Source organism: Clarias gariepinus, chromosome 7 (genome assembly GCF_024256425.1).
Source record: "Clarias gariepinus isolate MV-2021 ecotype Netherlands chromosome 7, CGAR_prim_01v2, whole genome shotgun sequence".
Lineage (NCBI taxonomy): Eukaryota > Metazoa > Chordata > Actinopteri > Siluriformes > Clariidae > Clarias > Clarias gariepinus.
In genome coordinates, this window is record NC_071106.1 from 21,524,389 (window position 1) to 21,538,781 (window position 14,393).

General features: G+C 39.2%; 1 protein-coding gene across 9 annotated transcripts in view; it reads left to right on the forward strand.

Annotated features, from left to right (window-relative positions):
• The window catches only part of mef2aa (myocyte enhancer factor 2aa), an 89,181-nt gene that overhangs the window by 53,720 nt on the left and 21,068 nt on the right, over positions 1–14,393 (forward strand). For 5 of the 9 annotated variants that reach the window (XM_053501120.1, XM_053501123.1, XM_053501119.1 and 2 more), the window contains 3 exons: positions 10,641–10,742; positions 10,838–10,972; positions 12,771–12,999. In XM_053501120.1, the coding sequence (XP_053357095.1) occupies positions 10,641–10,742; positions 10,838–10,972; positions 12,771–12,999 (466 nt within the window). Of the gene's footprint in view, positions 1–10,640; positions 10,773–10,837; positions 10,973–12,770; positions 13,000–14,393 lie in introns of all 9 variants that reach the window. The other 4 variants (XM_053501126.1, XM_053501128.1, XM_053501125.1 and 1 more) reach the window with 2 other exon arrangements.

The following is a 14,393-nucleotide window of genomic DNA, read 5'->3' on the forward strand; positions in this document are numbered from 1 at the left end:
AGCGGCCTGTGTCACTGTTCAATGATAATCCTAAGGGTGGTACGCTTTAAACGACTTACACGTCGGCAGGCAAGCACAGCATCCCATGTAATAGTAGACAATTATTTGCTTAATTTTCTATTATTTAGAAAATTAATAACTGTATAACTAATGCTATAAGGAATGGGCTACATTTACTCATGTTCAATTCAGTTATGAAGCTGTTGAAAATGTTTGAAATGATAAATCTTTCAAAAAGTTAAAAACTGTAAAAAAATAAATAAATAAATAAAAAATTTAATAGAATTGGATGGAAATTGTACCCAGTAGTTCCTGGTGCCATCCATACATGAAGAGTTTTTCTTCATATAACACATCCAGTAATAATTTATACAACCACTAAAAATGTGTGACAAATTAAAGGAAAGAGAAGAGCCACCATCAGATCTAAGAACAACTTCACTGCCTCTGTAATCGTACTACAGGGATAAAACACCATTCTTTCTAAGATATTTATTCAATAGTGGTGATCACTGTCTAACACAAAAATCTTCCAAAGCTTTTCAAAATGTTTGCAATTGCAAATGTCGCAAAATATTTTCATCCTCATCAAACTGCTCGGTGAGCCAGTGAGGATATGCCAGTTGTCGTCCGGTATTTCTGTCTCAGGCTCAGTGTTCCAAGATCTGCCCTGGATCCATTTCATCTCTGCCCAGTATAAAGTTGTTACTGAAGGTGAATGAATGTCTACAAAAGGTTTAGGCTGTGCTTCAGATCTGGTTGAAAATTTACACTCAGGAATTACAACACGTATCATGTTTCATGTAAATGATCATCTCCATTTTTGTAAGACGATGTGCTATGTAAATGAATTGGCACTATCATTTATCTTCTGCCAGGGTGAAGTACGTGTGTCAGGTTTAAAAGGCACTGCTTTAATATACCATGCTGAGGGACAGAACACTAATTGTGTTGTTCTGAGCCTCCCACTGCTTTTCAAAGTGCCCTCTTTTATAGGACAAGGACTCCCTTTCCTTTGGGTTTTCACTAGGACAGGACCAGCGCTCTCGTTCAGAGCATCCCATTTCTTCCCTCCGAATGTGAGCGAGGACAGTGATTTGTGTGTTTTAAACAAGACTTGAGGAATAGGTTTAAGTCATGTTAGTTTCTTCCTTACACACGTTAAGTGTGAGAAGGTTGCTGTGGAAACACTGTTGCATGTTTACTTCCTAACAGAGAACAGACAGTGAGAAACACGACTCAGATCTTCTTCATCTGCACTATGAACATTAGAGTCCAGCTACAGGGAAAAAAAGTGTGTAAAGAGAAAAACACAGGCAACACAGTACATCAAACTTGCACTTTTTCATTTTCAGGTGCCCTTTTTCTCATTTTGTGTTGACCATTAGTACGATGATGCATCACTTAATAGCCTGTGTCTAAAAAGCTCTTTAGCAATGATGTGATGTGCGTGTGTTTTGGTGAGCTTGTGTGTGTATGCGTGCATGTGTCATAGTCTCTCATACGCAGCTCTTACAGAGCGTTTCTGCCCTCTTGAGTGCAACGCTTGTTACCTAGTTACTGCCAAGAGAGTCTTATTTTCAGCATGTCATGCCTCATTGACGTCAGCGACTCTCTTTTTTGCCTGCTTCCTCAGCCTCCTTTCGCTCTTTCTTTCACGAGTCTCATATTTTTCACTTCAAAACCAAGTATTGTTCAAGATGCTTGGACAAAAACAGCAAAGTCCTGTCCTTAATAAATGTTAATCATGAATAAGACTAATGCAGAAGTTTGAGTGCAGGCCCTGCTGATTCTGTACAGATGACCCTTATGTTTTATTCACGGATTAAACGAGAGAAATGCAACATGAGCGAATGATTCATTCCACTTTATCATTTTAGCCAGTTAGTTTGAAAGAGTGTTGTTTTGCTACACGTTTTCTGTTTAATACCTTAAGGCAGTAAAGGCCAGTTTTAGCCCATACTGTCATACTCAGGCCTTCTTCCACTGGAACTCTATAGGCCCTTTGTCTTGTTACTAATGGTGCCGTGTTAAATCGTCATTGCTTGTTCGGTTTTGCAAAACCTCGCCACTGTTTGTTCTGACGTTTTCCCCCTTTTTATTATGTATCAGACGTGTGCTGGTTGGATAACCACTCTGCCCAGTGTATTTGTTGTCCTGCGTTGAACTTGTGTTTTATTCTAGTACATGCACAGAAGTTGTGTGAATTGTCTTGCACAACATTTTGTCCTATTTCATATGTATGAACCGGGATGGCAATAAAAATTCACTAGAAGTGTCCCTAAAAAGATTTCAGAGACCAGTTTGAGTGGTTCAATGGCCACTACAGCACTCATATTCTTTCTCAAATCAGGAATGATTTTTTTTTGTAGCTCTCCACCAAACCAGAAAAAAACAATACAAATCGTGAAAGCTCATGCAGATGCAGCAAAATATCACTATCAATTTTCTTTGTAATGTGAGCTGACTGAGCTGTAATATATTACCAGGCAATGTAAAGTATAGCTCTGTAATTTGCCCTCAGACAGGTCCAGATGGGCATAAGAGCCACTAGGCTGGCGACTTGCAGTTAGAAATCAAACCTACTTATACATGTTTTCTATCTCCTACAAGCTTCCTGATGTTCTTTCTGCTTTATAGTTGACCGTGGAAGGGTAATAGAAACAAAATAAGAAACAATGAAGTACCACACTACTTAAAATTAACTAACATCCCCTTCATTATTCCTTTGCCTCCCTTCTCAGAATCAGTCCCCAGACAACAAGAGCAAGGGCTAATGGAGGTCTGATCTTGAGTTATTGATTGCTCTCTAGTGAGGGGGAAGCATCACCAACACAGCCAAACATGATTGACTATAATTTAATAAAAGCGAGAATAAATCTCTCTCCATCCCTTTCTGAAACCTTTATTCTTTTTGCTCCATATATCCTGATATCTCATATTCCCTGATACACACACTTTTACTCTTCACCCCAATTCTACTTCAGTCATCCTGGTGCACGCTTCCTGTACCGGCTTCACTTGATTGTCCCTCAGGTGTCCTCTTGTAGGGCTGAGGATTGCTTCTGTTGGCTCGGCCTTAGATTAGTTATTAAACTGTTTAGGAAGTTTACACAATCTGTGATGTGCTAACACATCTGTGCTTTTGATTAATAGTTCTTTGACTTTACCACTGAACTATTACTTGCTTTTCATTGATCATTGATCTGTTTGTGTACCACTCAAAGACGCTTTCCTTATGTTTACCCTGCTTATGATTTTAAAGGCTTTTAAAGAAAGTAGTAGAGGAAAAAGAAGAAGAAGAGGAATAAAATTCTTGGCGGTCTTTAAAGAGACTTGGTTGGTAACAAACCTGCCAGGGGCAAGCTGAAGGTTGTATGGAACTATTACTACATATATATTTTGTTTTCCTGGGCATACACAGTTATGAAATAGGACAGACATACATGTAAATCCTGTATGTTTACTTCATCTAATTTCCATTAATTTTCCTTAATCAACTTCATCTCAGACACATATGTATAGACAGAGACAAAATCAGTCATTTATCATGTCCTTTTTTCCACTTCCGCAGGTGTTTACAAGATCATACTTAGTAACAGTTGCCACACGAAGGTTTAATCATATTATTGTAGTTAGAGAGCGAGAAAGAGAGAGAGATAATGCTCGGCTTTTCTGGATCAAATAAACATTTTTTGATCTTAAGGTTCATATTATAACATTAGAACTACATTGAATCACTCTTGTTGAGCAAATTTTTAAGCATTTATTAAAATAAAATATATTTATTGGGGTAGCTTAGCATACTGCATCACTGTATGCTAAGCGACCCCACATTTCAGAGCTTTTCTCACCGAGCAAGGTTACTTTGGCAGTTTAGTGTAGCAGATCTTGAAGTATGTCATCAGCTGACCTAATTTGGTTGGAATTGCTAATGACAGCAAGGCGGCCTCTTTCACATGAGGATATGAATGAGGGTTACCAAAGTGATGCCCGGTGGTTTATTGAGCCCTACAGCTTGTGACCTGAATTTACATTGTGGGTTTGAGGTAGGTGTAACCACCAAGCCAGGCGTGACCCTCGCAAATGATCGCTTTTGTTTAGGAGGAGTGTTGATGTGAAACTTGTGCTGTTTTTCAGTCATACACTTAATCACCTTATACATAATCTAGAGTCATGTACATGCTCACACATATATGTGGATATATATGCGGTAGGTCATGCCAGAAGACTATTTTGCAGAGATCTCTCTGGCCACTGATTGATGAGGCCTACTCTGTTGCAGAGAGGGTATAAAGTGTTGCAGTAGAGCTGGCATGTCCTGCCTGCCCTCCTCTCATCTCTCTCTCTTGCCTTATCGGAACTCCTAATTGTCTTTATGAATATTTTATTTGCCAGCAGGAGCAGGGGGGGGGAGGGCTGTGGTTTCAAGGTTCTAACGGCTAATGATCCAATCTGAGAGAGGAAAAAGAACCGGAGAGCAGGAGTGAGGGAACAGGAGAAAGAAAGCTAGGATGAAATGAGAAACGCACAGTTTATCTGACCTGATGTCTTGTTCCTAGATAGCTTAAACACAAGCACCAAGGAAGAAAGGTCTGCTGTTCATTTAATGTACAGTACAGTAAAACAAGTCAGATTTTACAGTTGGGAATGAGATATTGAGGTCAGGAAAGATGGGAGGCGCACTTTAATGCTATGTCGTTTGCACTATTTCATTTTCCTGTGAAGCCCATGCAATGACTTTGAGATGCCTTCATCCTCAATTCTGAGTTGAATTCCCAGTCTGCTCTGGTGTCTCAAAATACCCACTGACTAAAAGTGTTTTCTCTCTCACTCTGGCAACTAATAGCTTTGTCGAGTCTGATGGTGTTTTGTCTCTGGGCAGCTGCCTTTCTTAGTAGGGTAGCTATTGCTCCCTGCAGTGCAACACACCAGCTAATAGGAGTTTGTCATGTTCATAAAAGCGATAATCTCAGTGGTCAACATCTAGTAATTATCTACCATATATGGCTGAGTCAATATTAAAGCCATTCTCCTCCTCACAGGCTGCTTAGATCAATCAATCAGATTCCCAACATGCACATAAATCCATTTGTTGTGTCTACATGTGGAGGGTTAAGATGTGAGCACACATCAGCATCCTGGGGAGACATATATAAGTTTATTTTTTTTCCCTATACAGCTACGCAGTGATCGTAATTACCAAAGAAAGCCCCCCACCACCACACTTCCTGTGAGAAAAGCTGGTGGACAATAGCACCTCAGCAGGAAGGACAAGCATGAGGTCATTTCCTGTTCTGGAGTGTGGTCAGCCTGGCTGTCAAGATCTTTTGAGATTCTCAACAAAATAGGTTATTAAGCTTTAGGAAACAGGATAATGCACACGGCTATACACTTCTTTAGTTATGTCAAAAAGAGCGGGAGCATGTCTCCACTGTACGCCGAGGAAATGCTTGTCTAACAGATAAAAGGCTTCGCTTAAGCCGCCTTGTTGTACTCCTTTTATTTGGCCTTGCTGCACACTTAAAAGCTCTCTTTGATAAGCCTCTTAGCCAGAACAGCAGGTGCAAGTTCAGTGATGTTGTAAGTTTCAGCAGGCCACCTTACCTATGTGGCCATGTGGACACGAGAGAGAGAGAGAGAGAGAGAGAGAAGAAAATGAAGAAACTTCGTCAGCTTTTATTTTGACAAGCAAAACTTCTAACAATTTTTTGTTGTAGAACACACACACGCACATGCGCGCACACACACACACACACACACACACACACACACACACACACACACACACACACACACACACACACACTGCAGGCTTTTTTTTTTTTTTTTATTTTAAAACCAAAATCCGTCCTTTTAATTTTCACATGCAGAAATTAAGGTCTCATACAAAATCTTCATGCTGTTTTAGATTTGTTTCCATCTTTCCAAAGTTATTCTGGAAGAAATGGCGTCATGTGATTCCAAGGCAGGGGCGCGCCCGTCGAGTTTATTAAGCACATCCACACTCATGGAATGCTTCTTTTTTAATCTGAAATCAATAAATAGTTTGACAAGAACTGACTGTTGTATAATGTAGCTTATTGTCATCAAAGGTCATAAAGCTCCTCCCGCTAGAGTATTTGGTTTTCATGGTGACATTTACTGCTACTCAGAATGTTGTATGATGTTGCTTTCGAGTTCACGCCAGAGAATTTCCTAGCATTGAAGATACAGAATGTGTCTTTTAATCTAGCAAGATTTTTTTTTTTAACAGGGTGCTTCAAGATTTAGACAAACTGAATTTATAAACACACACTTTGCTAACTAGATCATTGGGTAATGATAAGGTTCCATACTTTGACCTTGAAAGATCAGATGTGGACCTTTAGAGCTAAAACATATTAGAACCATATCAGAACATGTCCAAATGTAGGCAAACATTCATGACACTTAAATCATGATCCCACCATTTCTAGATCACGAAATATCTCTCTCTCTCTCTCTCTCTCTGTCTCGGACATTTTCCTCCCCTATCCATCCCTCCTTTATTTCAGATGCTGAGCTTTTAGACCCGCAGTTGCAGTCAATGTTTAGTCACATACAATACATAAATAAGTCAAACTTAAAAAGCCTAGACACAAGAAGGTTGCAGCAGGCTAATGGTGTTTCAAAGCTTAGAGCCCAGCCATTTCACGGAGAGTACATCACGTGAACAGGTAATGTAGGTGGCTTATGCAAGAGCTTCGCTTGAATGTTATTTTTAGCCTCCCAAAAATCTGTTGAGATTATAATTTGATCAGTGATGGTTGACCAAAACAAACAAATGCTTTTTAGATACATTTTTGGGTACTACATCTTATATCCTGATATATGGGAAAGTGGCTCTTTTCAGGTATTTCTTTCTATTTTTCTGGTTACGAAAAATGAACGGTAGCTGTAAATAGTAAGAGATGCTGGAGAAAGTTCAGTTTTGGAATCGAGTAGTGCTAAGAGTAGGGACATAAGAGTTACTTTTAGTACTTTAGTTTGTCTGTCTCTTTTCTTGTTATTCTAACAAACCAAGACCTCCGGCTTGACGTTTGTTTCTTTTTCTAGACCTTTTGTGATTCATGTGCTTTAAGCGAGAGCCATTTGACTGTTTTACGTATATGAGGCACAGATGACGGGGTCATCACTCTTTTCTCTAGATCTTTTTACATATGAACTCCCTCTTTCCTTCACCTTGTAAAATTGTACTAATCTTAAGTTTCAATTGTAAATTCAAATCAAATTACTTAATTCAAATAAACTTAATCAAACACATGAATAAGCTCGTCAACTTTTCCTCGTGTCTGGAGTTGAAAACAGATCCGTCCGTGTGCATTAACACTTGGCAACACCTCAGACAATGTTGGGGCATTTGTGGATCCAGTAAGGTGTCAAATGACAACAAGTGTGATGGTTAGGTTGGAACTTGTTTGGGGGCTGGCGGTATTGCAGGGGTCATAGCTGATGACCTTCAGGCTCCCTTCTAAGGCTATGTTGGTGTGCGGAGGCTGCCGATTGGCTGGGTTGGGCAGCAAGGCGGGTTGGCAGGTGTTGGGGATAGGGCCACCTGTTTAGCCATGTGCTGATTTAGTGATCCGTTTACTAGAAGCCGCAGGCAGAATCCGCAGGACAGCCGAAACGTGCCAAGTCATTTAAGAAGGATTTACGAGTGCGTCGTCCAACACTTCGGTCTGTAACACCCTCCCTGTCACAGCTCTTACATACATATATGGTGTTGGGTTTTCTTCACGTCTCACCCTTGCGTATTATTCCCAATTCTAGCACTTGAGCAAGCAAAAAATAAATGTGGCAGCTCCATCTATCATAGACCTTCACCCCTCGGCATGCATGAACAGGCCCTCATGGTTTGGGCGTGTCATAGTGTCTCTGTGTCACATATTTCATGACCTGCATTATGTGCTCATGCTTTGTGTTCTGGCACAGGCACTGGGCGTGCCACTGGGCTTAGGTTGCCCTGTCCTTATCCTGCCTCCAGTCCTCCAGTCCGACCTCACCGCTGCCCACGTAATGAGCAGGTTGGGGTTTTAAATTGCAGGTCCTGGTGGAATCTGTGGCACTCTTGGGGAGAAAGTGCATAGTTTCTCGGGTAAACACAGGCGTTCGGCTGCAAAGAGGCCTCAATAAACAGGAAATGACTCAGGAAGGCGTTGCTCGGAAAGAGCGAGCAAAAGCTACTCTCGTCGACCCACCCATAGTTGTATGGGCAAGCTGAGCACCTCAGAAGTTGCTAGCAGCAAACCATTAGTGGACATTGCACACTACAGGATGCGATGTTTTAAAACTTCTTCGTGTACACGGAGTGTGCGCGTGTATCCTTGTGCTTATGTGAGGGAAATTCAGATGCCCTGATACTCTGTTAAAGTAGCAGGAGCCAAATACGGTAGCACAGTCAGAGCAGTGTCAGTTTCAAGAACTTTTTAGTAATACATTAGCCAAGCTGCACATAGTTCATTAAAAGCATACATATCTGTTTCTATAAAGCGCGTCCTGAATGAATGCATCATAAATGCACAAATGGTGAAGAGTATCACCCTCCTGCTACATACTTGAGAATGACAGCTGTAACAGACACACACACACACACACACACACACACAATGCGTTAATAGGAAGTTTGTTGTGCCAATTTTTCTAAACGCTGTCTCCCTAGGCTCACATATTTCACACATGCACAGAAGAGAAAAAATTTTCCGTGTAATACGATCAATACAAATGTATTATTTTCCTTTATAACAATCAGTCTATTTCATGCTCAAATAAGCGTTAGTGGCCAGATATGACAATCCATTATTTTAGCACTTGACATGCTCTGTGAGTGGCAAGTGTGCTGGAAGAAACTCAAAGCAGCTTCCAAATGGCTGCGCTGTGGGACCTTCTTATGTGAGGCCGCCATCCAGCTGGGTGGCTTATGTTAACTGAAAAATAATGAAAAATGTATTGAAACACACACACACACACACACACACACACACGCACACACATTAAACAAGAATATGAATGTGTATGAGACATATAGGCAGAGAATGAAAGAAACATGATTTGGCTTCTCTAGAGCAAGATGGTTTTAAAAAAAAATCACAATTTCCTCTACAGTGGCTATAATATTAGTATATAATATACTGTAGTAGGCATGGAGGAAGCACCAGAGTATTAAAGACACTTAGCACATTAGTCACTGGACATCAGGCTACACTGGGGAGCAATGTCGCCATGAAATTGTTGGCCTACTGTAGCTAAAGTAACTGTGTCTAGGCAGCATTACTGTGCTTAATACACTTACAACAGTGAAACAGTGTCTAACATATGAAATTAATAGTGTTTCCCACGGGTCTGAAATATACCTGCAGTGGTACCATAGCCAGATGAACGGGCCGGCATTATATGATCTACTATATACAAAAACGTACAAATACATATGACCTTTAGCACAATATTTTTCTATATTTTTATTAATTTCACATTTCCAACCTACTAACTTCCCCCCCATCTAAACATACTGTATGTGAAAAGTAAGAGAAAGTAAAAAAAAAACAATAAAGGTTTTCAGTGTTCAGTGGTGGCCCCACGCTGATCTCTCTTTTTAATAAAATGGGAACTATTATGCCAAATTCACTTTCTAATAATTTTAGACATTTAGATGGATCTCCAATGTTTACGTAGGAACAAACAAACAAAAAAAAAACATTAGACATTTGTCTGAGGCTCAAACATGCCATTTCAATCACTTCCCTATTGTGACATCATATAAGCAGATATCCTCCCCTGGCTTGTTGCTCAGCTCTGCAGTTCTCTGTAGTAGTTCTTACATAGACACTGAAACAGCAGGAGTGAAATAAAGGGAGTTTAAAGTTTGATCAATTAAAGTAGGAGCAGAAACATTCGTACATCGGAGGACCTCCGAGCAAAATACGGAAGGTTTAAATGGATGGGACAGACATGTGGGATATGCAGCGTGTGATGTTGCAGTCAGTAACTGTAGACCTGCAAAGCACAGCTACTGTACACAGGGTCGGCACACTGTGGATATCATATGGGTGTAACCAAGTACAGTTACATTATTCAGCATAGACAGATAAAATGTTCTAAACGAAAAAAACCTACACGATAATTCTCACATTTTCTTTGCTTTTTAATGAACATTCTACAGTTTTGTTTTAAACTTACTTTTATCATGTCTTTGCATTTTTCTGATTTGCTGAAATGTAACAAATAAAATGGTAGGTGGCTATTGTTGTCACATATAAACAATAGCTCCCTGATTTATTGTTATGTTTTGTGAATGAAAAAAATTATAATCATTTTTTACCTGTAGTCTTGCTTTGTCAATCTCTCCAGGCAGATGTGCATTTGTAGGCTTTAAATTGAATAAAAAAGCAACAAAAATAAAAAAAAGGTTAAATGCAAATATGTACTGTAGTTTAAATACAAAAAATGAATACAGATGTTTAGACACTAATCAGACACAGATAGTATTAACCCACTAGTAGGTATACATAAATAATGAACTGTGTATATGCATGTACTTTATGTCTTTAAAACAGTAAGTCTACATAAGACATGTTTGCATGTTTCTGTGTGCATTGTATGTGAATTTTCCAATTTTATTGCAGAAATTAAGAACCAAAGGCCATAGTGACTGTGCCAGTCCTGATCCCGATGATTGTTTTCGCCATAGTCCCCTCATGGACGACCGTTTGGGCAAACTAAATGAAGAAAGTGATTTAATATATAAGCGCTCTGGTGTAAGTACTGCTTTCTCTTCTGCAGTCTTTGTTGATCCCTGTTTTTATGTTGATATTCACTACAGGCCTTAAACAAGAAAGAACACAGAGGCTGCGATAGCCCGGACCCTGATGCCTCATATGTCCTCACACCCCACACAGAAGAAAAATATAAAAAAATTAATGAGGAGTTTGATAATATGATGCGAAATCATAAAATCGTAAGTAAATGTAATGTTTTGGCTTGGCTTTGTGGCAGAAAGGATGCTCCCTACCTATTTTGTTTTTCTTCTTTTTTTTCCCTCATTACCCCACCTTGCAACCTCTGTCCACAAATTTTATGCAGTCCTTTTTAAGTATTAACCTTTTACATTTTTTTTTTTTTTTAGTTGGAAGTGATTTTTGTTTTCCTCTGTTCGTTATTTAATTCTGCGCTTTTTTTTTGTACACGCTGATAAGATCACGTTGTTTGGATAGGTGTCACCCTTTTGGAAATCTCAGAGCTCATTTCACGATATTAGGCTTTCCCGTAATCAAACACTTTATTGAATTGTAGCTGAAAGCCTCATATAATGAGTTTTTTTTTTTTTTTTTAACCATAGAGACAGATTCACCCTGCCATAAAAAAATATTTCCCTAGTACATCTCACTTAGTTCACTATAGTAGTATGACTATAGACAGATATGAAGGCTGTAGTGATTGATGCGTTCTGTTCCACGTGCCAATTTTTTGCTTCCTTGTAGATTTTAAAATTGAATCTTTTTTTTACTCTCAGAGCTGTATTATACAGCACCTCAGTCATGTGTGAAAAAAGGATTGTGGGGAACTTACGCATTCGCTCTCCTTCCCTGCCTCGTGTTCTTTTATTAGAGACCCATCTCCTCAAATGGCCTATTCCTTTATTCCTTGAAAGGCATCAATTGCTCCCCCAATCAGCCCGCTTTATCTACCCTCCGCCTTCAACAAGCTAATATAAAGACATTTTATTCAACGAGAAGACATTTTCCATTTTTTTATACATTTGTTTCTTTTCCTTGATACAATCGTGATCTTATTGTGTGTAGCGACCATAACATTTTGCACAAGACTCCGAGAAGACAAGCCACTTCTACTGTCCAGTCTGCACATGAACAAAGCACCACTTCTTTGTGCCATTAACACACTAATAAAATCACTAACGTGCTCACTGTAGTGTGCTGCCAATGGAGTGGTTTCATTTTCACCGCTCACACTGACCCACCCAGAAATCACTGAGGTTAATCAGCACTGCACTGTCCTGATAGATTGGAATTTGTAAAAACAAAAGTATGCTATTTATGTGTTCACTTACTGCAGCTTAGTTATTACACAATGTCCTACTCATTTGTAAAGCACTACTGTACTATAGGTAGAAGTCTGATCGAACAAATTGTAAGTCTTTATAAATCTGTTTGTTTTAGAAGAGTGCAGTGCTGACTATTGCCATGCTGGAATGGTGATGTCATACTGATATATGCATGTTAATTTGTGTATACAGTATCTCTGTGTCCTTATGCGTGTTAACTGGATGAAAAGCCGGTCTATGTGCACAGCACTCCTGTAACAGACAGTTAACCGTGTTTCTTGCACTACATAGCTGAAGGTGATCCTGAGATTTTTTCTCCGGAGATTACCATTATTTTCCACTGTGCTATCCATCTTCTGGTTCACCCCATTGTTTGTTAAAAGCACTAAAGGCCAGGAGTCGTCTTTCACTTCTGATAGAGGTCTGGAGATATGTATGTGTTCACACAAAAAGCTAATGTGAATTTTAACCCTGGAATTACCTGGCTATGAATAAAAGTAACTGGATAAGTATGAACATTAATAAAATCCACCTCGGCTTTTATGATGGAATTACGATTTTATATTAATCTGCTGTGTGCTTGTACTTGATAAGTTTTTTGATCAAGTGGATGTGTGTGTGTTTGTGTGTGTGTGTGTGTGTGTGTGTGTGTGTGTGTGTGTTACTTTGCGTGCACTGGTTCTCCTCCCTGCAGCCCACAGCTTTGCCGCAGCAGAATTTCTCCATGCATGTGGCCGTGCCTGTGACAAACCCCAACTCCATGAGCTACAACCCCGGGGGCATTCTGAGTAGCCAGGGTCTGCCAGCTGCTGCTACAGCCACACTAAGCGAAGCCACCATGCTGTCCCCTCCCCAGACCTCTCTTCAAAGAAACGTGGTGCCTGCTGGTGCCCCCCACAGGCCGCCCAGCACGGGCAGCGCAGGTCAGTAGAGCGTTAACTCGCACCTTAGGGGTCTAACTGCAGAAAAGATGTTATTTTATGTTTACATCACTGGCGCCATATTCCCTCTTGGTTTTCTCATGTCTTTTTGCTTTGAGGGATGAACATTTATGGGGGAGGGCAGGGCTAGTTGGAGAAACTATTTTTGTCTGTCACTGAACAATTTGATCTGTTCCTTAATAGGGCATTTTTAACATCTCAGTAACTTGTGTCAGTCAAGCTAGTTTCCTGGAGATGGTGCCCTTGAAAACATGCATGTTGGATCAAACTTAATCAGGAGGAAGAAAAAACTAAACAATTCTTATTTCTGTATTATAATCATGAATTTTAATATGTGATTCTCACTTATGCAGAGTAATAATTATACATCATAATTCAAGAAATTATATATATATATATATATATATATATATATATATATATATATATATATATATATATAGTTTGTGTGTATTTCAATCCAAACAGATTTCATGTGTTAAATATAAAGGGGAACGCTTTTCAGTACTTTGCCTTACAGCTTCTTTGTACTGGAAATCCCGCACTGCTTTTATAAACGCGTTAGTGTGTAGGGACAGAAAGAAAGCACGATTGAAGGTGCAGGCAGCGGAAGTTGGCCTGTGCTGCAGTGTTGCAGAACACCACTGAGGTGTTGCCACAAAGCCCCCCTCATTGACCACAGCTTTGGCCAAGCGCTCTTACGTTCTCCACATACATATACATATAGTACTCACTTCCTGTCAACCTACGCCTGCTGCTGTGTCTCAAAGTTGAAGTTTCATTTCTGATGTTTATAAGTAATATTAAGCGTCTGTGGAATTATTTTTTTTATTACAGTATACTGCACATTTGGTGGTCTGTTGAACAACAAATTAAAATAAAAAACTTTTTGGAATATGATAAAAAAAATAAATTAAGTCTGTTCATCCATTGAAGGAGGGTTCCGGCATTTGATGATATGCAGTCATATCATTGTTGTTATAAATGAAATCATAATATTAATATTCATATTGTGGGTTTTGCCCTCTGATAAATTTCATAATCTTTAAAATAACTGCCTGTTTATAAATTTCTTTTTTCAGTTTGAAAAATAAAATTGAAATTTTTTAGGCTTGATTTGTACTGTAAATGTTAGGAAATCTACAGCACTGTATACAAACATTAAGGGAAAAGCAAAGATATGATGTGCATTGCTTCAAATAAAAAAATAAAAATAAACATTACTATATTATAAATGTACTGGAAAAGACAGGAAGCCGTAATAAATGAAATGTCGGAGTTTGCTGTGACAGACTTCTGCTTTGCAAAAAAAGCAGCGTTAAATACAGCTGTAAGAACAAGTAAGAATTTTTTATAAAGAAACTGTCTGCTAAGTG